This window comes from Phocoena sinus, chromosome 5 (genome assembly GCF_008692025.1).
Source record: "Phocoena sinus isolate mPhoSin1 chromosome 5, mPhoSin1.pri, whole genome shotgun sequence".
Lineage (NCBI taxonomy): Eukaryota > Metazoa > Chordata > Mammalia > Artiodactyla > Phocoenidae > Phocoena > Phocoena sinus.
In genome coordinates, this window is record NC_045767.1 from 4,765,659 (window position 1) to 4,792,275 (window position 26,617).

Below are 26,617 nucleotides of genomic sequence, written 5' to 3' on the forward strand. Positions count from 1 at the left end.
AGATGTTAAAAAGCGTGCTTACCAGCACTTCTTCAAATTACTTTCCAATTTGTCTTCCTAGATACTCTTCTAAATTGTTTCACTTTATATCCGTATTGATCTAATGAAAGTACAGGTTATAGCTTAGGGATTTAATATTTAAAAAAAAACTGTTTCTAGCTTTCTGTGGAGCCTAGGAAATCACTCAGTCTTTGAAAATTGCCTTTAATTATATGGAACTTAAGCCTTGAGTAAGTATGACTAATAGTGCCAGTGGTTAGGGAGCTTTGTGAGCTCCCTCTCTTACAATATGTTTTTAAAACTAATACTGTCTTTGTCAACAATCAAAGTTAGGTGGAGATCATCTTAGATAAACCAAGTTAACTCTAACCCTAAGTTCTTGTTTTCCCAACAAGACCAAGAAAAATGTCAAGGATGTGCTCAAGGGCAGCATTATAAGCAGTGTGACTAACAGCTGGGAAACTACTGTCTCAGCCTTAAGAGTCTTGTATAGCGAAGACCTACTGTTAAAATTCTCTCAGGGTTCTGGAGAAACAGCTTGCTACAGAGTGAATTTGACACCCCACAGGCATGTCCTTTCTTGGGAAGCGTTTCATCAAAATGTGGGAAGGGTTTGACATCAAAATGGAAAGCCACATATCCTACAGGAGCAGTAGAGTAGGTGGCAAATTCCCTTTGATCCAAGAGGCATGAGCTTTCAGCTAAGATGAAAAGGGATCTGGAGAAGTGGCACTATTTATCTCACAGTTCTTGCCTTTGCCAGCTGGGATGGCCACATCCAACCTAGAGGACATGATAAACTCCCCGCTGGACCTTACCATATGATGAGATGGTGGACTATAATGGATCCTATCATGTGCGCGCTGAGAGGCATCAGAACATTGTAAGTGGGCCTGGAGCTTCGGCTTAGGCTGGAAGTCAGAGTCTAGCCCTGCCTTCTCCAACTAGCTGAGCGTGTTTTATACCTAATGTGCTTTACAGCTGACGGCAACACTGAATAAAGGAGTTATCCACATTTTACTCATGTGGATACTCACTAAAATGCATTTACTGCCTTTTACTATTTCCTCTCCCTGGCAACTAAGTCAAAATTCAGCCCTAAGTAGACCAAAGAAGGAATGAGCTGTAGTGGTAAACAGATTTGTTTTCTCTTTTAATTTTAACTTGAGCTGCACTAAATTGGAAATGGTTAGCTCTCCCCACAGATTTGATTTGATTTGACAGTCTGTACTAGCTGCCAGCAGTTCATTCTAGGACGTATACTTGATGCTGGGCAAAGGTAGCAAGTGTACTAACCTGCATTTTGTTACTTTCAGGACCACCTAACTTCTTGGTGGAGGGTCTGGGTCCAGCCCGTTCTTTGGAGCTTGGAAGTCTAAATCTGACCTCTCATTAACACAGATTACCTATTTGCTCTTAAGGTTTAATCACTAGGAATAGCTAGTGACTGAGCATCAAAACACTAGTTCTGGGGCTTCCCTGGTGGCGCAGTGGTTGAGAGTCCGCCTGCCGATGCAGGGGACACGGGTTCGTGTCCCGGTCCGGGAGGATCCCACATGCCGCGGAGCGGCTGGGCCCGTGAGCCATGGCCGCTGAGCCTGCGCGTCCGGAGCCTGTGCTCCGCAACGGGAGAGGCCCCAACGGTGAGAGGCCCGCATACCGAAAAAAAAAACAAGTTCTGATCATTGGCTTGTACTCCTTAAATGAGACTGTATTAAATATTATTAGAATTGGGTTCAGAACGAGAACCTCTGAGGAGTGTTTAGTTATTCACCTAGCAAATGAGCAAGTAGTTTGCCCGTAACCTGCCAAGAGAACATGGAACTAGAAGGACTATGTTCGTGTCCTTTAAAAAAAAAAAAAAAATCATAACCATCTGTCCTTGAAAATTCCTCCCCACCACCTGGTCGTTTGCTAAACCGAGTAATTGCCACCTTCCTCAGAGGGATGAAATAAAAATTAAAGGAGAAAATTATGTGAAAGTGCTTTATAAACTGTCAAGTGCCAAACATACTTAAGGGGTTATAATAGTAGGAAATGGTGCCTTCCAAAGATTAATCACTTAGAAAATGTTATAAGCATAAATTATTGGTTTCCATATTCAAACCATGACAGATTCTTGTCGCCCGCCACAATGAGGCAAGTGATTGAAATCTGGAGGGAGAAACTAATAATTCAGTGTTTTTAGTTGATTTGGAAATACTAGCTTCACATCCCATAGAGGAATATGCAGCATTTTTGGAGTTTATATTTAAAAGTCATTGTAATCGTGAATTGCCTAGAAATTCAGCCATTAAGCGGGAAGTTTCTTAGGATTCTGAACATCACCCAGAGCACTAATGGGAGGCTGAGGCTACCCCCCTCCTCCATCTCCAGGGAACTTCCAGCTACCCTTTCCACTCCTAGGAAAGCTAGCGGAGTGCGTGAGAGAAAGTGGGTTCAGCTTGCACACGGCATGATAAATCTTGTCTGTGTCTTATTCCGGATGCGAGTCCCGAGACATCTCAGCCTGCTCTGAGGAGTCCCACTGACTGGAACAGTACAGGGCAGGCAGCTGACGGCGACTTCTCGGTTCTCCATCCCTTTTCCGAGATGCCACCATCGGCTTCTCGGGCCCAGGCGAAGGCGACAGAGCCTGCAGATTGGGTTGAGGGAGGACGGTGCGCACGACCAACCCCTGCGCACATCCCCCACGGGGCCGCGGGGGCGGGGCGGGCAGGGGTCAGCGCCCCTCCCCGGGGCGGGGCTCGCCAGGGCTCCCCGCGCCCCGCAGCACCGCGGGGCTACAGCGGCAGCGGCGTGCAGGGAGCCGGGCGCGATGTACCTCCTCAGGGCGGTCTCCAAGACCCTGGCGCTGCCTCTGCGGGCGTCCCCAGGCCCCGCGCCGCTCCGGAAGGACGGTGAGTCGCAGGCGCTGGCCCGGGGGGCCTCTCCCGGCGTCCAAGCCTGAGGAGGACAGGTGCCTCGCGCAAAGATCGCGCGGGCGCGCCGGTTCCCGCCTGCCCTTCGTGGGCCAAAGCCAACCCCGGCAGCAGAAGCCTGAGATTGGGGATAGGGATGGGGATGGTGGGGGTGCGGGGAAGAGGGGGGAGGGTGGCCGGGAAATCACCTCGAAATTCTTGGAGACTTTGGAAGTAGGGTGCCTTTCCAGCGCGGCTTCTGGATCCGGACTGGATTTCCTGGGTTCGAATCTTGATCTTGGGCAAGTGATTTCACTTCAGTTTCCTCATCTGCAAAATGGGGACACTAATGAGTTTTAATGAGTTAATATGTAGTTAACAGCGCTTAGAAAAGTGGCTGGCGAAAGTCGGCAAAGCTTACCCCTTGTCTTAATACAGGGCCCAAAGCGCTCTCCAACTTCACGAGGAATGGGTGGGAAGATGGACCCTGGTCTGCGGGCTCGGCAGGGTGCGCGGAAGGCAGTGCCGGCCGCGTAGAAGTTGGGTAAATGCTCCTGAGTAAATAGACTCAAGACCTGTTCAGGACTCGGCAGCCCCGAGCCTGAGCCGTGGCATCCCCGGTGAGGAAGGGGCTTCGAAACGCTTTCCTTAGGGGCTGCAGAGAGATCTGGAGCCCTCCAGCTGTTGGGCTGCGTCCCACCCTGTATCCATCACCTGTAGATTTTCTAAAGCACGGGGAAAGGGAGCGAATTTCCTGAAGGGGAAGTGGCAGTGCGAGCTGGAAGCTTATTAAATAAAAATTGATACGCACGAAAGCGCCTAGCCTAGGGCCTGGGCCATCGTAGGTGCTGAAGTGTGAGCAGGAGAGCATTTTCCCTGCCAGCCGCCGGCGGCCCTGCGCCCAGGTTTGCGCTCGCGGACAGTTCTGCCCCAGCCGGCTCTTTCCTAGTCGTCGCGCATCTTCCTTCTCTTTTCCGTCCCAGACTGGGGCGCTGGCTCTTAGACAACCTCGTGGAAAGTTCTTAGTTCTCCCTTCACTTTGCCCCACTTGCTAAGGCTTGCTTTGGAGTCGGGGAGAAAGAGAACGACTCCTGCGGAAAATTCCATGGCCAATTTGTTTCAACTTTGATTAGGCCTGCGGTGGTGATGGTGATGGTGGGAGGGAAGGAGGGTATGTGTAACTAGCTTTAGTTTTCTCTTAAAATGCTACTGAGAAGAAGTTGCCTCCAGTAACAGAAATAAGGAGTCTTCGTTTTCCTTGATCTCTATGCCGAGTGAGACAGAGCAGACTTTTCGCTGGTGAAATAGGGGGAAGCCATTCCTTTGAAAGTTCAGAAGATAACGGGGCTGTTGTGATTGGGGGTGGGGAGATGGAAAAGGCCCTGACCGTGGCCTTTCGAGCTCTCTGAACGCAACCCTCACCGTCCTCACGGACACGCATACACATCCTTTTTTGGTAGCTACACATATTTCAAATAATTTCCTCCCCGACTTGGGGCAAAAGAAAAGAAGTTTGAAAATTCTGAACAGGTAGTTAGCAATACTGGTTGTAGCAGTGCTGGTCTTTTCCTCATTTTCATCTAATTACTTTTCTGTAGTGTTGATTCATTTATGTATTTTCAGAACTGTAATTGACTGGAAATTTGGCTTCGGTCATGGACATTAACCTTGTATTGGTACTTCCAATTTGGATGAAAAATGAAATTGTTTCAGTTTATTGAAGGATAAAATTTTAACCGTGCCTATCAAATTTTGTTCTCTGGTTTTTGCTTTTAAAAATGTAAAATTTTAATGAATAAATAAATTAGGTTTACAGTAGATCACCGAAAAAACTCAGAAAGACAAACGAGAAGTCGCCTGTAATTCTACCACTTAGTGAATACCACTATTTATCTACATTTTAGTGTACGTGGTGTTCCAGACATTTTACCCCCCTTCCTGCATTTTTTTTTCTTATGTACATTGCTTCCACAATGTACGTAATCTGGGATAGTCCTGTAAAGATCATTTTGCTATAACTTTTCATTTAATATATTGTAAATATTTTCTCGTGTAGACAGTCTTCTGCAAAAATTAAAATATCTGTTTCACATTTATGAATATGCTAAAATTTGTCTAATCTTTACCAAATATTTACTTCCCATTTCATTGCTCTTTTAAATAACTCTGCCATAATTGTATTTGTCTTTACTTAAACCTCTGTAATTTTCTCTATTTCTTCCTATTTAAAAAAACTTTTTTTTGTGGTACGCGGGCCTCTCACTGCTGTGGCCTCTCCCGTTGCGGAGCACAGGCTCTAGACGCGCAGGCTCAGCAGCCATGGCTCACGGGCCCAGCTCCTCCGCGGCATGTGGGATCTTCCCGGACCGGGGCACGAACCCGTGTCCCCTGCATCGGCAGACGGACCCTCAACCACTGCGCCACCAGGGAAGCCCTAAAAAAACTTTTTGATATTTATTACTGGTTGCCAACTATGAAAGCTATATATTCCCTATTTAATAACAGCTGTATTTTTAAACCAACAAAAGCTCCACTAGAAGTCAAAGACATAACCTCTTACCATAGCCTCTCAGGGCGCATTTGTAGGGAAAAATTGTTCCTTTCTAAGAGATGATCATTTATACCCAAACTAAGAACATATATACAAAATCTTCCCAATTTTGCTACTATGGAGATTTGTAGTTTGTGCAAATGTCTTGAGATTTGCTTTCTGCAAATCATAACTTCTTCCAGGTCCCTACACCCTTATTCTCTGTCAGGCCACATCAAAATACGTTGAGTTTTCCTAGTCACACTGAGTCTCATGCTTTTGCACACGCTCTGCCTTCTGCCTCCAATGCAACTTTCTCTCCCCTTGTTTATCTGACAAACTCCTACTTTCCTTCAAAGCTCAGGTCACGTCTTTTCAATCGTGGCAGTTACCTTGAGCCAGCTAGCTGAGTTCTTTCACTGCGTTTTCATGCTATTATTGCTTCTGCTTTCATCTATTACAGCATTTGTCATACTGCATTGCAATTATTTGTCTAAAATTATTCGCCTGTATATCTTTTCCGTCTTTTTTGAGGCTAGGGACCTTGTGTGTTGTGTTTACAGTTATACTCTTTTTTTTTTAAGATTAGTTTTATTTATTTATTTATTTTTATTTTTTGGCTGCACCTCCGGCATGTGGGATCCTAGTTCCCCAGCCAGGGATCAAACCTGCACCCCCTGCATTGGAAGCTCAGAGTCTTAACCACTGGACCGCGAGGGAAGTCCCTACGGTTATAATCTTTTTTTAAATATAAATTTATTTATTTATTTATTATTTATGTTTGGTTGCGTTGGGTCTTCGTTGCTGCACGCGGGCTTTCTCTAGTTGCGGTGAGCAGGGGCTACTCTGCGTTGCGGTGCACGGGCTTCTCGTTGCAGTGGCTTCTCTTGTTGCGGACACAGGCTCTAGGTGCGCGGGCTTCAGTAGTTGTGGCATGCAGGTTCAGTAGTTGTGGCTCACCGGCTCTAGAGCGCAGGCTCAGTAGTTGTGGCGCACGGGCTTAGTTGCTCCTAGGCATGTGGGATCTTCCCAGAGCAGAGATCAAACCTGTGTTCCCTGCATTGGCAGGTGGGCTCTTAACCACTGCGCCACCAGGGAAGTCCCTCTTTATCTTTAAAATAGAGAATTTGAGCTATATGAACTTTAAGCTTCTTCTAGCTTTGAGTCTATTATAAAAATTTCAATTCCATAGCATATGGTATATACAAATTCTAGCACTATAGAGTTAATATATTTAAATAGAATAATACAGTACCTTAATCTATTTCTATTAGTTTGTACAAAATTGCCCTTCTATTTTAGATATGACCTTATGGCAACATTTGTCTTAAAAGAGCTTATATATGATGGGAATGTAAATTGATACAGCCACTATGGAGAACAGTATGGAGGTTCCTTAAAACACTAAAAATAGAACTACCATACGACCCAGCAATCCCACTACTGGGCATATACCCTGAGAAAACCATAATTCAAAAAGAGTCATGTACTACAATGTTCACTGCAGCTCTATTTACAATAGCCAGGACATGGAAGCAACCTAAGTGTCCATCGACAGATGAATGGATAAAGAAGATGTGGCACATATATACAATGGAATATTACTCAGCCATAAAAAGAAACAAAATTGAATTATTTGTAGTGGGGTGGATGGACCTGGAGACTGTCATACAGAGTGAAGTAAGTCAGAAAGAGAAAAACAAATACCGTATGCTAACACATATATATGGAATCTAAAAAAAAAAAAAAAGGTTCTGAAGAACCTAAGGGCAGGACAGGAATAAAGATGCAGATGTAGAGAATGGACTTGAGGACACGGGGAGGGGGAAGGGTAAGCTGGGACGAAATGAGAGAGTGGCATGGACGTATATACACTACCAAATGTAAAATAGCTAGCTAGTGGGAAGCAGCCGCATAGCACAGGGAGATCAGCTCGGTGCTATGTGATCACCTAGAGGTGTGGGATAGGGAGGGTGGGAGGGAGACTCAAAAGGGAGGAGATATGGGGATATATGTATATGTATAGCTGAATCACTTTGTTATAAAGCAGAAACTAACACACCATTGTAAAGCAATTATACTCCAATAAAGACGTTAAAAAATAAATTGAAAAAATTTTTTAAAAAGCTTCTATCTGCACATCTTTAAAGGTTTTATATTAGAAGAATTAGAGTTTCTTTCTATGTCTACATTTGTAATATAGATTTATAGAAATGTGTTGGATTTCAACATAAATGTTTTATTTAACATATAAACTTTAAGCACAAATGTATTTAATTAATTTTTTGTAAAAATATCTTTTCCATTGAATCCTGTGGTGTAGAATATACAATAAATGGATTTCTTTTGCTCACATGCTCTCGTTTGACTGTTAAAATTGTTTAATGCTTTGTCATTTCTCCTTACCCACGTCTGCATTCCTTCGAAGTAAAGCATGATGCGAAGCATCAGGATGACAGGTTTCATAAGTAATTATCAAATTAGATTAAGAAAATGTCAAGTGGAATTATTACCCTACCTTGTAATACTGTATTCCTTTAAGCTAAATTCAGTTGATGTTAATAGATTCTAGGTTCACTGAGGGGTAAAAAATTTTTTTTGGATGTAATCATTTAAAATAGTTTTGCCCGTGGTAGAGCTAACTGTGTTTAAACTTGTTTTTCTAGCATCTCTTCGCTGGATGTCATCTAACAAATTCCCTGGATCATCTGGATCAAATATGATCTATTATCTGGTTGTAGGTGTCACAGTCAGTGCTGGTGGATATTATGTAAGTGTTTTAATCACCTTGGTGCTCAGGAATTCATATATTTTACAACCTGTGGTAAAACTCAAAGCAATGTCAAGATCAAGACATGGGATTAATTAAATATACAAGATTATGAAAAAAAATTTTAAGTATAAAATACTTAATACCACTAACTATGGATGACTTTCATTAAAAACAATGTTATTATAAATACTAACAGTACTAATGGCTGACCTTCGAGTGTTTACCACGTGACAGACTCATGGCTCATTTAATTATTACAACAATTCTTTAAGGTAGGTACTATTATTAACATTTGACAAGAACTGTTTTGAGAGAGAAACGTTTTAAAAATTAATAGACTTTATGGGACTTCCCTGGTGGTCCAGTGGTTAAGACTCCACGCTTCTACTGCAGGGGGTGCGAGTTCCATCCCTGGTCAGGGAACAGAGATTCCCCATGCTGCACAACACGGCCAAAAATAAATTAATAGACTTTACTTTTTGGAGCAGTTTTAGGTTTACAGAAAAATAAGCAGAAAGTACAGAGAATTCCCATATACTTCCTCTTACCCCTCTGCCCCCCTTTCCCAAATCAACAACCTCGCTTTAGTGAGATACATTTGTTACAACTGATGGGTCAACACTGATACATTATTATTGACTAAAGGCTGTAGTTTACATGAGGGTTCACTCCGTGTTGTACATTATATGGGTTTTAACAAATATATACTGACATGTATCCACCATTACAGTAGCACACAGAATAGTTTCATTGCCCTAAAAATGCCCTGTGCTCCAACCATTCATTCTTCCCTCTCTCCCCCTAGTCTTTTAACTGTCTCCATAGTTTTTTATTAGCTTTACATCTTTACTTTTATTTATTATTTTTATTTTATTTTTTTTCCACTACGCGGGCCTCTCACCGTTGTGGCCTCTCCCGTTGCGGAGCACAGGCTCCGGACGCGCAGGCTCAGCGGCCATGGCTCACGGGCCCAGCCGCTCCGCGGCATGTGGGATCTTCCCAGACCGGGGCACGAACCCGTGTCCCCTGCATCGGCAGGCGGACTCCCAACCACTGCGCCACCAGGGAAGCCCTTTACTTTTATTTTTTTTAAGTAGTATTTATCTATATATATTTTTAAAATTCAAAATAGACATATATAAAATCAAAAGAATGTTTTCCTCCCTGGTCTTCCTTATCCACTCCCCACAAGTAATCACCATAAAACAAAGCTTTTAATAGTATGATTTTGGAGCTCAAAAAAAAAAGAGAAACATTTGTGAGTTAATAAGATAATTCTAGGAATTCCCTGGAGGTCCAGGGGTTGGGACTCAGCGCTTCCCCTGCTGTGGGGCCAGTGCAATCCCTGGTTGGGGAACTAAGATCCCGTAAGCTGCACTGTGGGGCCAAAAATAAATAAATAAATAATCCTATTGATCTGAATCATTCCTCCTTTTGCCATAAACTTTCTAAACCGAAATCTAATCTTTATTATGAATAAAATGAGAATAAGTATATATTCTTCAGGAGCCATAAGACTACACAATCACTACCTTTTGGTTTGACCTTACAGAAATATGCATAAAGAGATTTTTAGTCCTAACTAGGAGCAGTTTAAAGGACTATGTAGGTAATGAAAGCAAAATACATATCCTACTCTTCAGAAACGTGAAAGCCTCAAGAAGCCAGGAAAGTTCAAACATGTCACTTACATGATTGTCTTCCACTAACCTACCCGCTTTCACTCATACCCAGATTCCTTTGCTTTTACCATCTTTCTACTGCTTAATATTGAATTCACTGCCTAGGGCTGCTATCGTTGGATATAGGCCACTGGAAAACAGATTAAACTAGGCCATGTGATTATGTGGGAAGCTGGAAGACTGAATTTCATCTGGACATCGCTACACCCCTAATCATGTTTACCAGTGCCAGACATGAACCTCTGCAGTCCGCTAAATCCTCCTTTGCAAAAGCAACCTTAACTGGCTGGTTAGAAACTGGCTACGCCTGAGAGCTCTTTCTGGCCTTGTTCTCTCACAGTGGGAGTGGAAATTGGACAAGGTGATGATCTCTAAGTCCCTTTCCACCTCTAAGATTATGTCGTTTTTTCGTTTGTTTGTTTTTTTGCGGTACGCAGGCCTCTCACTGTTGTGGCCTCTCCCGTTGCGGAGCACAGGCTCCGGACGCGCAGGCTCAGCGGCCATGGCTCCCGGGCCCAGCCGCTCCGCGGCACGTGGGATCCTCCCGGACCGGGGCACGAACCCGTGTCCCCTGCATAGGCAGGCGGACTCTCAACCACTGCGCCACCAGGGAAGCCCAGATTATGTAGTTTTTATCTGGAATATTGGAAGCCTTCATTCCCAAGAATCTTAGGCTACTTTCAGGAGGAAATACAGAACCTGAGGCACTCAAAAACCCATATTCTAGCCTTCCCCTTCCCTTCCTTGTCCTGCACTAAAATAAATTCTATATGAGGTTAATCTGAATTGAATCCACGGATGCTCCCTAGGCAAGAGCACTTTTTCATTTCCAAGTAAAATCTACTACCAGAGCCTCTGAAAATCTGAGAAAGGCCCAGGTCACTTCCATTTTTTGAGGGTCTGGGTATCTTGGGAGAGCAAAATGCCAGACTGGTTTCTGAAAGCTGTGGTCGATTTTAGATGCTTACATTTAATAAATACAAAATATCATTTGGAAATAACTTCAAAGTCTAATTTTGAGACTCTCTCTTCTAATAGACCTTTCTTCTACTCTGTGCTTGATACTGTTCGATTTGAAAAAGCTAGATCCTCTGGGTTACACATGAGTGTGAATTATTCTTACATCTCTTTGATTCTGCTTTAGCAGCTAAATTGTGTTTTAGCCCCTTGAACAATAAGACTAATGTCCTAGGGATGTTGCGGCTGGGATGGCCATTTCAGGGACATGAGCTTGGGCACAGGTTCAGCTTTACTGTACTGAGAACTGAGGGTGCTGACTCCGTGTACAAGTCAGGAGCTCCCACCCCACTAGGAAACTATGCCCTGCTGTTATACAAAGATGTTGACTGTCATTCCTGCTGATCCTGTTTGCTCTGTGTGTTTCAAAGCCAGATGATTCAAGTCAGAATTCACCAAACCCTGAGGGTTTGTTCAAGGGCCACTTTTGCAACATTTCCACCCCCGAGCTTATGGAGTTTTCCATTTTCACAGTCTAATTTTAACATACTATAAAATGGTTTGTAATTTGCATAGGATAACTTTTAATGAGGTTTATAATGATTAAAAATTTAGAAAATACTACATATAAATATGCAAATTTTAAAAATCTGTCATCCTACCTGCCACTAAGAGAGAAATATCTACCAACATGTTTTTAAGCTGAGATAATATGAACAATATTATCTAGTGAGATTTTCTTTTTTGTTTTTGCGGTACGCGGGCCTCTCACTATTGTGGCCTCTCCCGTTGCGGAGCACAGGCTCCAGACGCGCAGGCTCAGCGGTCATGGCTCACGGGCCCAGCCGCTCCGCGGCATGTGGGATCTTCCCGGACCGGGGCACGAACCCGTGTCCCCTGCATCGGCAGGCGGACTCTCAATCACTGCGCCACCAGGGAAGCCCGAGATTTTCATTTTTAAAATATCATTGTCTAATATGAATACGCCAGAGAATACTACTTGATTTTGAAATGAAAGGAGGCCTGCACAGTATATCTAAGATTAAGATAGCTTTATCACCAATTTTGTTTCTCAAGTAACCTGTGGGTCAGTCATATTACTGCTTTTAATGACTAAACCTAGCTGACTTAAGGGATCTTCATTGGGGTCTACAAATGGGTCATTTTGGAAGACTTTTGGAAAACTTTTCATTGCGGGAGAATTGAGTTTCACCTGCAGTTATAAGAACTAATACAGAGAGAGCTCATTTCCCCCAGTGACAACATCTTTGCTAACTATAAAACAATATCACAGCCAGGAAACTGACATGGATACGATCCATAGACCTTATTCAGATTCCACCAGCTTTACATGCACTTGTGTGTGTGTGTGTGTATGTGTGTACGCTCAAGTGCATGTATTTAGTCCTAAGCAATTTTATCACATGTGTAGATTCGTGTATTCACCACCACAGTCAAGAGACAAGACTGTCCCATCACCACAAGGGTCCCATGTATTGTTCTTTTGTAATTGTACTCACTTCCCGCCTGCTCTCCCCCTCCCTTCCTCCTGACAACTACTCATCTGTTCTCTATTTCTCTATTTCTTGTCATTTCAAGAACATTACCCAAAAAAATTAATAATAATAATAGTAATGTTACCTAAATGGAATCCTAAGGTGTGCAACCTTTGGAGATTGGCTTTTTTCACTCAGCATAATTTACCTGGAGGTTCATCCAAATTGTTTCCTGTATCTATAGTTCATCCCTTTTATGGCTGAGTAGTGTCCTATGTCCTGGACGTACCACAGTCTGTGTAACGATTCACCGGTTGTAGGACGTCTGGACTGGTTCCAGTTTTTGGATTACAAATAAAGCTACCATGAACATTTGTGTACAGGTTTTTGTGTGCATATAAATTTCCATTACTCTGACACAAATGCCTGTCAGAATATTTTGATTCTAGCATAATTTTCTTTTCTTCTTGGTCTTTATCTATCCACCTTGTGTGTTTTCAGTTATCTTTGACCTCTGTTAGAACATTTGTTTCTTTCCTTTTTTAAAGCATTCTACTTATTGACAAAGATTTCCAGAGGGGAAATAAAAGAGTAGATGGTGTGTATTGGTTTCTCCTGTTTGAACTGTAGATAGCTTTAAACTTGGCATGATGAATCTTAGAGCTCAAGAAATAAACTTAAGCACACATTTACTTTCAGACTTACAAGAGAATCACCTCAGAGAAAGCCAAACACAGCGATCATATAACGAATTTGAAAGAAAAAACCAAAGCAGAGTTACATCCACTTCCAGGTAAAGTGAATTTACTCTTTTCTTTTTCCTTGAGGCACTGATTTTCATTATCTTAGTCTAGCAATGGACAGTATTTGTTTTTGGCTTCTTTACTAACTTAATCCAAAATGACTCTGGGTAGAAGTTCATTCAGGAAGGGAAAGTCCAACCAAAGCCTAAAGAATATTGTTAGAGGTTTTGGATGAGAGCATTTGGTAAATGAAAACATTGCACATTTAATCTGCTGACCAGCAGCTTTGACTTCTTTGTGTGGTAATATTTTAGTATCTGTCTCTCTCAGCAGCTTGACCTTTCATTTCTCTCGTTAATTTTTTCTAAGTCATGAAACAAATTTTGTTTCAGTTTTGGCTAAGACCACCTGTGTGCGGTGACATTAGAAGATTCAGTCATGTCTACTGAGTCCCTCAGTTGATCTGACTGATAAAATGGCAACTTGTAAGAACAGAAGTTTGACATTTTCACCCTAATGTATATTTCTTGCCTAAACTGCTTGCTTTAAACCATACTTTTTTCCATCTCAACTATAAGACCATTATTATCAAATACCATGATCACTATTTAGGGACAAAGAAAACAGCTGCTCATGGACCAGTTTTAACCTTTTAGTCATGAGAACAATAAGAAACAGAATATCATTAGTAAACGTTATTGAATATAATCATGAGATGGCTGATTGTAATAATGATAAAATACAGCATTTCCATAACACTTCCTTGGTTTTAAACCCCTCTTCATACATATTATTGTAGTCAATCCTCCCAATAGTTCCGTGAGGTAGGTATTATTAATATCCCCATTTTACAGATGACAAAACTGAGGTTGAGGGAGGACTAGTGGCTTTTCCGAGTCATCAGCTAGTAAGTTAGCTACTTTTCCATGCTATTTCACATGACACATTGCCTGTTTATTTTCATGGTTTGTATTTAAAATAAATAATCACATGAAATTATTATTTTCTTAAGTTCAACAGATTCAAAAGGGTTTTCAGAAGAGCAGACCCTTCATTTTACCTCCCCAGAGGCAACCAATAGCACCAGTTTCTTTGTGTCCTCCAGGAGAGGGTCTCTACAAATATAACTCTAGGTCTATATTACCCTCCTTTTGTCCTAACACAAATAGTACCATACTGTATACATTGCTCGTTTCCTTGCTTTTTTTTTCACTGAACAGACTACCTTGAAGACCATGTCATATCAGTACTTATTGATCTGTCTCATTTTTTTAAATGACTGCACAGTGTCTCACCGTTTTCCCATGCTCTTTAAATTAATACTTTGCTTAATGGACTAAATTTTAAAGGTGAAAAAGAGAACCTTGTGGGTGCCGAGGAAGCCAGTTCAGAAGCCCCCGAAGTACCTTTAGTGGAAGCTCTGGTGGTGGATGCTGCAGAGCTTCCCAGTGCTACAGTTGCAGTCATCAAAGAGGCTTCCCCCTGTCCAGACAACGTGGAGGCTGCTGCCGAGGAGACCACTGCCGCTGGTGCTGAAACTGGGTCAGAGGCGACAGATGCGGGGATGGGAGAAACCGCAGAGGTCAGCACTGAAACCACGTCAGAGGTTACCAGCGCAGTTCGGGATGAAGCTGTTGCCATCCATAGTGATAAAGGTACAACCGAGAACGAAAGCTGTGGTGAATATGCTGAACTGGAAGAAAATTCTCCAGTTGAGTCAGACTCCTCTGCTGGGGCTGATTTACAGGAAGAAGCCAGTGTTTGTTCTGAGGCCGCCTCAGCCCAAGGCTAATCTCATGCTGATTGACACGTGGGCAAAAAATGCCACAGAGGGTCTGATAGGTGTTTTTGTAGTTTCAGTAACCTTAGATTTTAAAAAGGCTTCTTTTCTAGAAAATGTTAGTGTGCCTTGAGGATTTGGGGTGTCTACTGCTAGATTTCAGGATCGAGAGATTTGAGATTTTGCATGCTGAATAGTTTTCTACTCTCTGGGATCAGAATATGACATGTAAAGAGCTTAAAGAGTTTCACCTGTGGATTTAAATTTTATATCATAGGAATTGAGCTATCTATACAACCTGCATTCACTTTAATTTTGCTATAATTTTACCTTTCTTTAACGTATGTAAATCTAGATTCTTGAGTTTTGATTTGAACTCATTTAAATAAATTTGGAAAATCTTTAGTGCTTCTATTATTATTCACTAATATTTATATGTATAAATAGTACATACTAATATACACACATAACATCACATGAACATTGCAATGTTATCAAAGAAAACATAATCTAGGGAGAACTCTGCATAGGGCAATATATGTATCCATTCTCCCATCTATATTACACGGCAGGCTGTGCCAGTATTTTCCATTTCAGTTTAATTCTCTTCAAGCAGCATTTATCCTGGCACTTTTTGCCAGTCGTCATTCATTCCCATAGTCAACAAATGTTAACTGAGCACCTGTAATTTACCAGGCACTGTTTTAAGTGTTGAGATTAAAAAAAAAAAAAAAAGATAAAAATTCCTACCCTTCCCAGCTCATGTTCTAGGGTATATATAAATACTCTAAACAAATATAAATAATAAACAAGATAAATAAGACAACTATATAGTATGTTAGATACTGATAAGTATTTGAAAGGAAAAATAATGAAAGTAAAGGGATTATAAGTGTTGGTTAGGGCAGACAGAGAAGACCTTACTAAGAAGCTGTCTTGTGAGTATAAATGTGAAGGATGTATAAGGGACCTAGTCATGAGGACATGGCAGGGCGGGGCTGCTGGGAGAGCAGCGGAAAATCATCCCAGATGAGGGGACTGAGAAGGGTAAAGGATCTGAAACATGAATATGCTAGAGAATTTGAGGAATTGCAAGGTGGCCAGTGTGTGGCTAAAGTGGAATGAAAAAGAGGGAGAGCGGTGGAGACGATTTCAGAGAGAAAGAATGGTTATGCAAGGGTGGGCTAGATCACGCAGGGTCTAGTAAGATTTCGGCTACTCAGGTAAGTTGGGAAGTGGTAGTGGATGCTACTGGCGCTCTGACTAGATCCCTTTAATTGGGCCAGTACATTTAATCCTAGCTGCTCTGAGTGTCACACATTCCCCCCCCCCACCCCCAACCTCACCCTAGGCAGCTCACAGTTGATGATGACTACTCTGGCGGTACAAAAGGTGGAGCCTTCGCTGAGGGACAACGCAGAGCTTCCCAGTCGAAGCTGGTTTCCAGCTGAGATTACATCCTTGCTTAGCTTTCTCCCCCTGTTCTATCCCGCTTGCCTCCTTCCTATTCCCCTGGGAGCACTCCTTTAATAAATCACCTGCCTCCAAATTCCTGTTTCAAGCTCTGTTTCTAGGAACTCCACCTAAGATAATTGTACTGGATGTGGTCCCAGGAAGCAGACCCTAAGAATAGGGTTCTGGAATTGTATCACTCTCCAGCTGGATGGCGATGAGGACCCCATCCCTGGTGGTAGGTGGAGGACTGCTATTCCCTGGCCTTCTGTAGCAGTGCGGTTGCTAAGATTTTCACCCATGGTAAACTAGGGTAGGATATAGGTGCAAGATGATAAACTGGCTGGTTTAATCCCTCTGGGATTTGAGAGCTAGCAAGAAATAATAACTGCAAGGACTTAATCATTGCAATTAAGGGATGCTGTTTCACTAAACATTCTGTAAGATAGAGCAGAAACACTACCCGGTACCACTCTACGACCTCAACACACACACACAAATGCATTCTTCTCCACTGTTTTAGTTAGGATGCTTTCTGCTGCAAAGAACAGAAACCAACTCAAAAGAGATTAAAGAACAGAGATAGTTATTATCTAAGCAGCTCTCCGGAGGTCAGGCAGCTGCCAGGTTCGTTTATTCTGTGGCTCAGTTGTTAAGGACCAGGTTATTTCTATTATTCTGTTCTGCTGGGTTGGCCCAAAAGTTCGTTCGGTTGTAAGTAAAAGACACATTTGTCATTGTCACCGAGAACTTTATTGGACAACATGGTCACTAACCGAACGAACTTTTTGGCCAGCCCAATACTATCAGGAATGTTTTGGCTTTATCCTTGGTAGACTTTCCTCATGATCACGGGATGAATCACCAGAATTCTAGCTATTTTATTCAGCCCCATGGTTAATGTCCACTCAAAGTCATTCAAAAACACAAACTTCCTCATCTTAAAAAAAACACAAATATATATATACATATTTCTTTTTAATGTTATATTGTGGAAAATTTCAAACAAAAGTAGAGAGAACAGTGTCAGGAATCTTCGTGTGCCCTCACCCAGATTTACCAATTATCAACTCTTGGCAAATCTTGTATTTGTAGTCCCACCCGCTTAATCTTCTACTACCACTAATGCCTGTACGTAAAATAATAATAATAATAATAATAGCGATAATAATTCTTTAGTATTGCTAATTATCTAGTCAGGAATCAAATTTCCTTAACTGCCTCATAAGGGGTTTTCTCCTCCCTTCAGTTTGTTTTTGGCTCAGAATCGATGTCCACAAATTGCAATTGGTCAATATGTCCTTAAGTCTATTTTTCTATAGGTTCCCCTTCATCTCCCTTTTGTTTCTCCTTGCAATCTATTTTTTTAAATAAACTGGGTCATTTGATCTGTAGCTTTGTTTCAGTCTGGGTTTTGCTTATTGCCACCACATGTATTTTTTGGGTTTGTTTTAACATGTTCCTCTCCCTTGTACTGCCTATAAGTTGGCATTTAGCTCTAGAGGTTCCATCAGATTTAGGCTGGACAGGAATACTTCATAGGTGGTCTTCACACTTCCATCGGGACCCACAATGACTCATTGTTTTTCTCTTTGTGATGTTGGAAGTCATCGATCCATTATTTCTCTAGGAGTTATAAAAATGGTGCTATTGTAATTTTATCATGATTTATTAGCGGGACTACTTCTATAAAGGGGAACTTCTTTCACCAACAGTTTGATTACATTGAGGTAAAGCTCATATAGGAAAGATAGAGTAAATACTTGGATCTCTCTTTTTATTTCCAGGTTTCAAAACGATGTGATGGCTCCCTAGCATATGCTCCATAAGTGACCAATACATTATTTTCTAGTATCATTATGAACTCAGCGATTTAAACATAAATTATATGCTTTAATCAATTGCAGTTATTACCCTTATTAACGCTCAATTTTCCCATCATTGACAAATGGGAGAGTCTTCAAGTCTTCTGAGTCTTTCTGCCTCAAACCTAGTAGTCCTGGATAGCTTCCTTGCTTTCTGGTACGATAAGATGTAAATATCCTACCCCAAACCTGGAATCAGCTATTTCTTTTAGGAGTCCTGCTGCTTTTTAATGTGACTGTAGTATTTAAGGATTTAAGGAGTTAAACTATAATCTGGGTGATTAAGGGATGTTGATTGCTACTGGGTTGGTTACTGTATCTAGGCCTTTAAGTAGACAGAGTCATGTCATTTTGCGTTCCCAAAACAGCAATATATGTGGGTACCTGTTTCCTGTGAGAGTATATTGTCAAATGTGATAGATAAAAAAAATGATATCTCAGTGTACTCTTAATTTACATTTCCTTTATTAAGAGGGAGGTTGGACAGTTTTTCATTTGTTTAAGGGCCATGTACATTTCTTTTTATGCAAACTATCTGTTCATATCTCTAGTATATTTTCTATAGTGTTGTCCATCCTCTCCTTTTTTTATTTTTTAGAAGCTCTTTATATAATAGAGATAGTACACTTTTTTTTTTTTTAATTTATTTTTGGCTGCGTTGGGTCTTCGTTGCTGCACACGGGCTTTCTCTAGTTGCGGAGAGCGGGGGCTACTCTTCGTTGCGGTGCGCGGGTTTCTCATTGCGGTGGCTTCTCTTGTTGCGGAGCCCGGGCTCTAGGCGCATGGGCTTCGGTAGTTGTGGCATGCATTCTTAGTAGTTGTGGCTCGCAGGCTCTAGAGCGCAGGCTCAGTAGCTGTGATGCACGGGCTTAGCGGCTCCGCGGCACGTGGGATCTTGCCCGACCACGGCTGGAACCCGTGTCCCCTGCATTGGCAGGCGGATTCTTAACCACTGCGCCACAAGGGAAGTCCCGAGATAGTAAACTTTTGACTGTAGGTTATAAATATTTTTCCAAGTTTGTCATTCATCTTCTTACTTTACTGATAATGTTTTTGTAGTATAAGAGATTTTTAGTTTTTATTGTAATCAAATTGATCTATCTTTTTCTGTATTGTTGCTGAATTTTCGGCTATTATTAGTGTAGCAGATTGGGAAAAAAAATGGCCACACATTCTTCCCCTGTACGCATACTACTGTGAGCGTGACTTTGTATCTCTTCCCATCAAGAGGTGAGGACTGCTTTTCCCTTCCCTGAATTTAGGCTTGCCTTGTACTTTGCTTGGTAGAATGCTGAGAAAGCGACTTCATGAGAGTTCTCCCTCTCTTGGAACCTTGGGACCGTCAAGTGGAAAAGCTTGGGCTAGTCCATGAAGATGAGGGACCACGTGGAGAGAGAGGCCCCACCTACCACTGGCACCAGGCGTGCCTGATGGCTGCAATTGTCAGAGTGACCCAGGCAAGACCAGATAAGAACCACACAGACCAAACTGCTGGTCCTCAAAATTGTGAGCAAAGAAGATGGTTGTGTATTAAGCCATGAAGTTGGGGCAGTTTAAGCACAGAGGTCTCGTTAAGATAGTTAGGAAATAAGACTTTGAATTTGGTGCGGCCCAGCTCTCGTGTGTTGCATTTCACATTCCTTAACTGGGATGAAAAAACAACTAGCTATGCCCAGCAGATCCAGTATTTGTCTGGCTTAACGTCCTGACCAACTGTTGCCTTTTCTGAAATTTATGTTTTAGAACTACTAAATGCCAAGTGTGACTGTACCCAGAGGATTTTTTTTCCTTTTCCAATTCAATGTTTATTGAAAACAACCTTTTCAAGTCTAAAAGCAACCTATATTTTATTAACCTTTTCTGACTTTAACAACCAGTGTAATGAAAACTCAACAACAGCATTCTATAAGCAGCATTGAATTATCAGACCGCTGACTGATTTTAATAGAATAAAAAATATGTTTAAAAAAAGTCAAGGGACTTGCCTCGTGGTCCAGTGGTTAAGAATCCACCTGCCAATGTAGGGGACGTGGGTTCAATCCCTGGTCGGGGAGCTAAGATCCCACATGCCGTGGGGCAACTAAGCCCGCGTGCCGCAACTACTGAGCCCATGCACCACAACTAGAGAGCCTGTGTGCCACAGCTACTGAGTCCGCACACTCTGGAGCCTGCACACCACAGCTAGAGAGGAGCCTGTGCACTGCAACTAGGACCTGACGCAGCCATAAATAAATAAATAAATATTAGGGGGACAAAAAGTCAAAATGAGAGAAATAGAGTGTGAGGCCTAGAATGGGAACCCCATTGCAAAAGATAAAAATTGGCAGCAGAATCAGACAAGCAGGTTACTTCTCTTTGATGAAGACAGGGATATAAAGGAAGAATAAGTTTAGAGAAACACAACACATTCTAATCAATGACATGCCCATGAAATTTACATATTACTTTAACTGTTGAAAGAAAGGTTTGGAGCAGTCTTGAACAAGGGATCTGAGGTAACTACTCTGTCCAGTTTTTCAAAACATGAATTTTTTATTATGAAGTACAGTGTATTCCACCGCCAGCTTTTGAGAGTTGAAGCTGGATTCAGGGAAGATTAGTTTCTGAATGTGTTAGTAATTTCTGTGCCAAGTATTTGTCCTGTCAGATAGCATCTGTTGACCAGAAGCAACACTGTCCTTTATAATAAAGCACGTCATATAATGTTTTCCCTCAGTTAAAAAACCCTCTAAAGAAATTTCTAGAAAAAAAAGTATTTATTTTATTTAACTTTTGGGGTAAGTTTTTAGAGAATTAGTTGGAGGAATTTAGAAAGTTAAACATTATTATTTGAATTTTTCACATGGATATATGATTTTAAGTATTCATTGCTCCAATCAATGATTAAACTAATATAAAAACTTAACCTTTATTTTCTAAGATTATTTCATATGGATATTGATTTCTGGGGTGTGGGATGAGAATAAAGAGAAAGTTAGCATTTGGGGGGAATTCCCTGGCAGTCCAGTGGTTAGGACTCCACGCTTTCATTGTCGAGGGTGCAGGTTCAATCCCTGGTTGGGGAACTAAGATCCCACAAGGCTTGCAGCATGGCCACAAAAAAAAGAAAAAAAAATTAGTATTTTCCTTTATCAAATGACATGAAGATGGGAAGATTGTGGGCATTATTTACCCCCTTTAAGAATGAGAATTCCTCCTCACATGTCAGAAATGCTTTCATTCAGAACTAGGGAAAGAATCTTCCTTTGGAGTGGAAGATTCTACGTGGACTGTGGTTATATCTATTATGTTTCAATCAGAAACCAAACAGAATGACCAATTAAACTGATTTTTAAAATTCATCTTTAGATGATAACTGATTGAAATACTCGTGCAGTGATTTTTATACAGAACTTTCTTTCTTCCTTCCTTTCTTTCTTTCTGGCCGCGTTGGGTCTTCGTTGCTGCACACGGGCTTTCTCTAGTTGCGGCGAGCGGGGGCTACTCTTCGTTACGGTGCGCGAGCTTCTCATTGCGGTGGCTTCTCTTGTTGTGGAGCACGGGCTTCGGTAGTTGTGGCGCGCGGGCTCAGTAATTGTGGCACATGTGCTTAGTTGCTCCGCGGCATGTGGGATCTTCCCGGACCAGGGATCCAACCCGTGTCCCCTGCACTGGCAGGCGGATTTTTAATCACTGTGCCCCCAGGGAAGCCCTGTACAGAACTTTCAATAAGGAAAATAATACATTTTTTTTTAAAGAACTCAAATAGTAGCAAAATATTCTGGAACTGAGATTTTGAATTTACCACCATCACATCTCACTGCTCCCGGTCTTCTCCGTCTCCAAACTGTTACCTTAGTTCAATTCCTCATACCAGCAGTCTCTTAGCAAGTCTCCCTACCATTCAATTCACTGTTATCCTTCTAAAATAGTTAGTGGATCATGTTACCTCCCAGTTTAAAACTCTTCAGTAGCCCACCAATATCTGATTGAGGACATTTGAATGTGTTATTGCTTTACAGTCAAAATTCTTACTTTATGGTACGACATTCAGGGCCCTCCACAAACCACAACTGTCCAATCTCTCTTCAATCTTTTTTTTTTTTTTTGGTCCTTACTCCTGTTTTCCTGTGGCTTCCAGCCACCTCCCGTGACCCGACAGCCTCGGTGATTTAGCAGCATCGTTACTTGAACTTGCCATCCTGTTTTATGCCTCAAAGATCTTGTACGTGTAGTTCACTCCATCTGGAAGGACACGCCCAACCCCTCAGCTGGCTCAACTTCTTCCTGATTACTCAGCTCAAGCATTATTTTCTCTGCAATACTCGTCCTCACCTGACTGAGCTGAGCTGAAGCTGTCGTACCTTCCTTTGTGGCATTCTACACCTTACTCTGTTATTGCATTTATCGTTGTTTTTCAATTACTTGTTTATGGTTTAGAATCTCTGAATAGAATGGGGGTTGCCTGAGAAGAATGACCACGTTAAGGCCCTCAACAGGTGTTTGTTGAAGGAATTTATGATCCTCAGGGAGTTATGGCCTGTTCTATAGAGTTGACCTCTACGAAACTGCTGATATCTGGTCATTTTTGACCTACCAAAACAGCAATTTTATAAATTTCAACCTAAATATATTCCAAGAGGTAGATCTTGAGAAAAGTTCAGATTGCTAATGTCACTAAAATACTTATAATTTTGCACTTCCCTGGTGTTCCAGTGGTTAAGCCTCCGCACCTCCATTGAAGGGGGCATGGGTTTGATCCCTGGTGGAGGAAGTCCCACGTGCCACGTGCTGTGGCCAACAAACAAACAAAGACATAATTTCTAACATAAACACAGAATTTTCTCAGATTATTTGGATAATCAACTGAAGAAATTCCCAAATATAAATGTGTTTTTTCAAAAAGAAATCAGCCTATATTTTCTTCTCTTAGTACCAGATCCACTTGTCATTCTGAATTGAATTTTCATCCCATTTGCGTTTTATTTTTATTTTTAATTTTGTTTAGAAAGCATTACGTTTATAGATATCTTGCTCTGTTTTCTCTCCAGACCTTTTCCCTTCATACCTCTGTTAACAGTCTAGAGAGGGCAAGCATAGGGTTTTGGTTCAATAGTGCTCTGGGAAGCCTTTTCAGCTCTAGAACAAGCATCACCGCGTTAATCAATTTACATGAGAACCGTAGCTGCAGGCAGATTCCAGTGCAATCACATGTGTCACCTCACATTATTTTCGCTTCGCTGTTCCTGAAGAGATTTTTTCCCCCAGTGTTTAAACATGACTCTTCATAAAACAATGACTGTCTCTCTCCCGGGGGAAGTTGAACAGAAATACCCAATATCTTCATGTTATTCCTTAAAACTCATTCAAATCAAGTCAATATAATAAAGTTGATCTGAGAGTTTATATCAGTTCTTGCAAAGACATTTCTTGTCCAACAATAACTCACTTCAAAAGATTTATCTGCGAAAGCAGCAGTAATGAAGCAGGGTTCCCAGTATCATCTTAACTCTTTTTTTTACCTATTGACTATTTAGGTTACAGTAATAGTTTCTGCTTCTCCCTGAAAGTCAGTTTCCTCATAACTTGGCATTAATTGGAAGCAGAAGTTCTCATATTCTTGTCAGTACAAACAGTTGGCCATCATCTGGACTGTGTGGAATACCTTCGTGTGGGTGAGTTTTGTCTAGTCAAGTTTCCATAGCTTTCAGTGTAATATAAATATATGGCTAAATATGTATGGTTAAAAAATGAATAAGCCCAACATATATGAAAAGGAGTATTATGACCGATTTGAAATCAGTGAGGAAATGATGAACTCTTTAGTAAGTGGTACAGGGACTACTGAGTATCCTTATTGAAAAATAAAATAAAATTAGCCCCTTACCTCACAATATACACGCAAAAAATTCCAAATGGGTCAACAATTTAAAGGTGAGAAGAAAACTTCTAAAAGTTTTGGAAGGAAATATTTGACTTCAGAAAAGGGAAGGATACCTCAAGACACAAAATTACCAAACAGTATGAAACCTCTACACAATAAAAATAACCATGATGAAAGTGAAAAGATAAACCACAAGATATAAAACTGGCAGAGTATAAGGATCCAGACTATTTCAAGAATTTTTACCAATAAATAACAAAAAGAGAAAGAGCCTAAGTAGAAATTCACAAAGGATGAGAATTCATAGATGGGGACTTCCCTGGTGGCGCAGTGGTTAAGAATCCGTCTGCCAATGCAGGGGACACAGGTTCGAGCCCTGGTCTAGGAAGATCCCACATGCCGTGGAGCAACTAAGCCCATGCGCCACAACTACTGAAGACTGTGCGCCTAGAGCCTGTGCTCCACAACAAGAGAAGCCACCGCAGTGAGAAGCCCACACACCACAACTAAGAGAAAGACCACGCGTAGCAACAAAGACCCAATGCAGCCAAAAATAAATAAATAAATTAATTAATTAAAAAAAAATTCATAGATGAAAAAAGCTGAATAGCTAATACATATATGAAAATATTCTCAGCTTTATTGGTAACCAATGAAAAGCAAACAAAAACAATAATATGCAAAAAATGCATACCTATCAGATTTGCAAATATTTCAAAAATCTAATAACACCAAGTCATGTGTTTGTATATTCAATGTTTATTGGTAGATCCAATTCGAAAAGGAATTTGACAATAGCTAGTAAAGATGAATATACTCATGCCCTGTGACCCAACTATTCTATTTCTAGGTATATCTTTTAGAAATGGAAACCCTCCCATGTGCTCTTGGTGATATGTACCAGAATGGTCACAGAAACACTGTAATAGTGGGAAAAAAAGGGAAATAACCTAAATGAATCTCAATAGAAAATGGAAAAATAATTTACGGTTTGCTGGTAAAATTGTATCCCGGAAAATTGAGATTCTGCATGGATATTCATCTGTTTGAGTCCCTTATTTATTTTTCTAGGAAAACAACTTAGTTATAAAGAGGGATACCCTTATCTATTATATATACTTTATATATCAATTATATAGTCCACATTAATAAAAAGTTTAGGGAGTTCCCTGGTGGCCTAGAGGTTAGGATTTCACTGGTGTGGCCTGGGTTCAATCCCTGGTCAGGGAACTGAGATCCCGCAAGCCACTCAGCGTGACCAGAAAAAAAAAGAAAAAGTTTAGTGTTTTACATTATCAGTCAGGTGATTATGGTTAAATATGACAAAGTTATTGAGCAAAATTAACCTCCTATGCAAACATAATGTATCATTTAAAGTAAAGGAAACAATTTTCTACAGCAAACATTTTAACCAATGTAATAATGACTCACTCAAGTAAACTTTTAAAGGTTTTTTTTTTCTTTTTGCCATTTTTAGTAAACAAACTTAGAAAAGCAGTTTTCTATTGATAAGATAGCAAAACTATATAGAGCTCACTTAAATTTTTGGTAACTGGTATGCAAATATAATATTAATCTTAACATTTCTTTCCAAAGAAAGAATAAATTGTTAATGTGGTGCTTGAAGTTCTCACAATCTCTTGTTTCAGTAGCTTCTTAATATTTTTTACTAAATGCCATTAAAATTTAGGATCTATTATTTCAACTTCTCTTCTAATCAATAATGAATTTTTAAAATGGAGGATTATACATTTATATTTGTATAAGCAGAAAAGCAGTGGGGGGAAAGACTGAATAGTATATAGCAGTGAAAATGAAAGAAATAAAACTACACGTATCAACATGGATAAATCTCAAAAATATAATGTTGAATGGAAAAGGCAAGTTGTCTGTAGTGTATGATACCATATACTTAAAAATAAGAAAAACAGTCTATTGTTTATAGATGCCTATGTATATTATAAAAGTATAAATATATGCATATATATTTCAGAAGAGTGGTTATCTCTGAGGAGGGAGGGAGAGGAATGAGGTAGGGGAAAGCTACATAGGGGAATTTTATATTTTTCCGGCTTTATTTCTTAGAAAAGATGTAAAGCAAAAATGGCAAAATGTTATGATATTTCAAAGCGAGATGGTGGGTAGCTATGTATTTATTATACTATTCTCCATCCTTTTCTGTGTGTTTGAAATATCTTGAAATTAAAATGTTAGGTAAGAGGCAGAAAAACCTCACCGTTTTACGCTTAACGTTGTACTCTATCCCTCTTTTCAAAGCTAGAAGAATATTAGCTAATGGGCCCTTCTGAAACGGAAAGAGGATGCATCTGGCATATAGCACTGTGGCGAACTTAGAAGCCTGGGTTTTACTCTTCTTTGGCACTAAATTAACTGTGTGGCCTTGAACAAATCATATATCCTCTCTAGACCTCGCTCGATAAATGGGAAAGTTGAACTAGAATGTCTTCTAAGTTTCCTCTGACACTAAAAATTTGGGATTATCACAGTACCCGTGAGACCAGATGGAAGAAAGAATCCTTGCTGTCCTAAGGACCTATTCTGAAATGGCTGCCAGG

At 40.8% G+C, this 26,617-nt stretch overlaps 1 protein-coding gene across 2 annotated transcripts; it reads left to right on the forward strand.

The window, feature by feature from the left end:
• Positions 1 to 28: 28 nt before the first annotated feature.
• MGARP (mitochondria localized glutamic acid rich protein) lies at positions 29 to 15,266 on the forward strand. 2 transcript variants are annotated; one of them, XM_032632814.1, is made up of 4 exons: positions 29 to 883; positions 8,097 to 8,200; positions 13,038 to 13,131; positions 14,431 to 14,997. In XM_032632814.1, the coding sequence occupies exons 2-4, from the start codon at positions 8,111 to 8,113 to the stop codon at positions 14,871 to 14,873; spliced, it is 627 nt and encodes a 208-aa protein (XP_032488705.1). In that variant the 5' UTR covers positions 29 to 883; positions 8,097 to 8,110; the 3' UTR covers positions 14,874 to 14,997. The 2 variants fall into 2 exon arrangements, with proteins under 2 accessions (XP_032488705.1, XP_032488704.1); XM_032632813.1 differs by lacking the exon at positions 29 to 883 and adding an exon at positions 2,759 to 2,900 and having other exon boundaries at positions 14,431 to 15,266.
• The last annotated feature ends 11,351 nt before the right edge of the window (positions 15,267 to 26,617 follow it).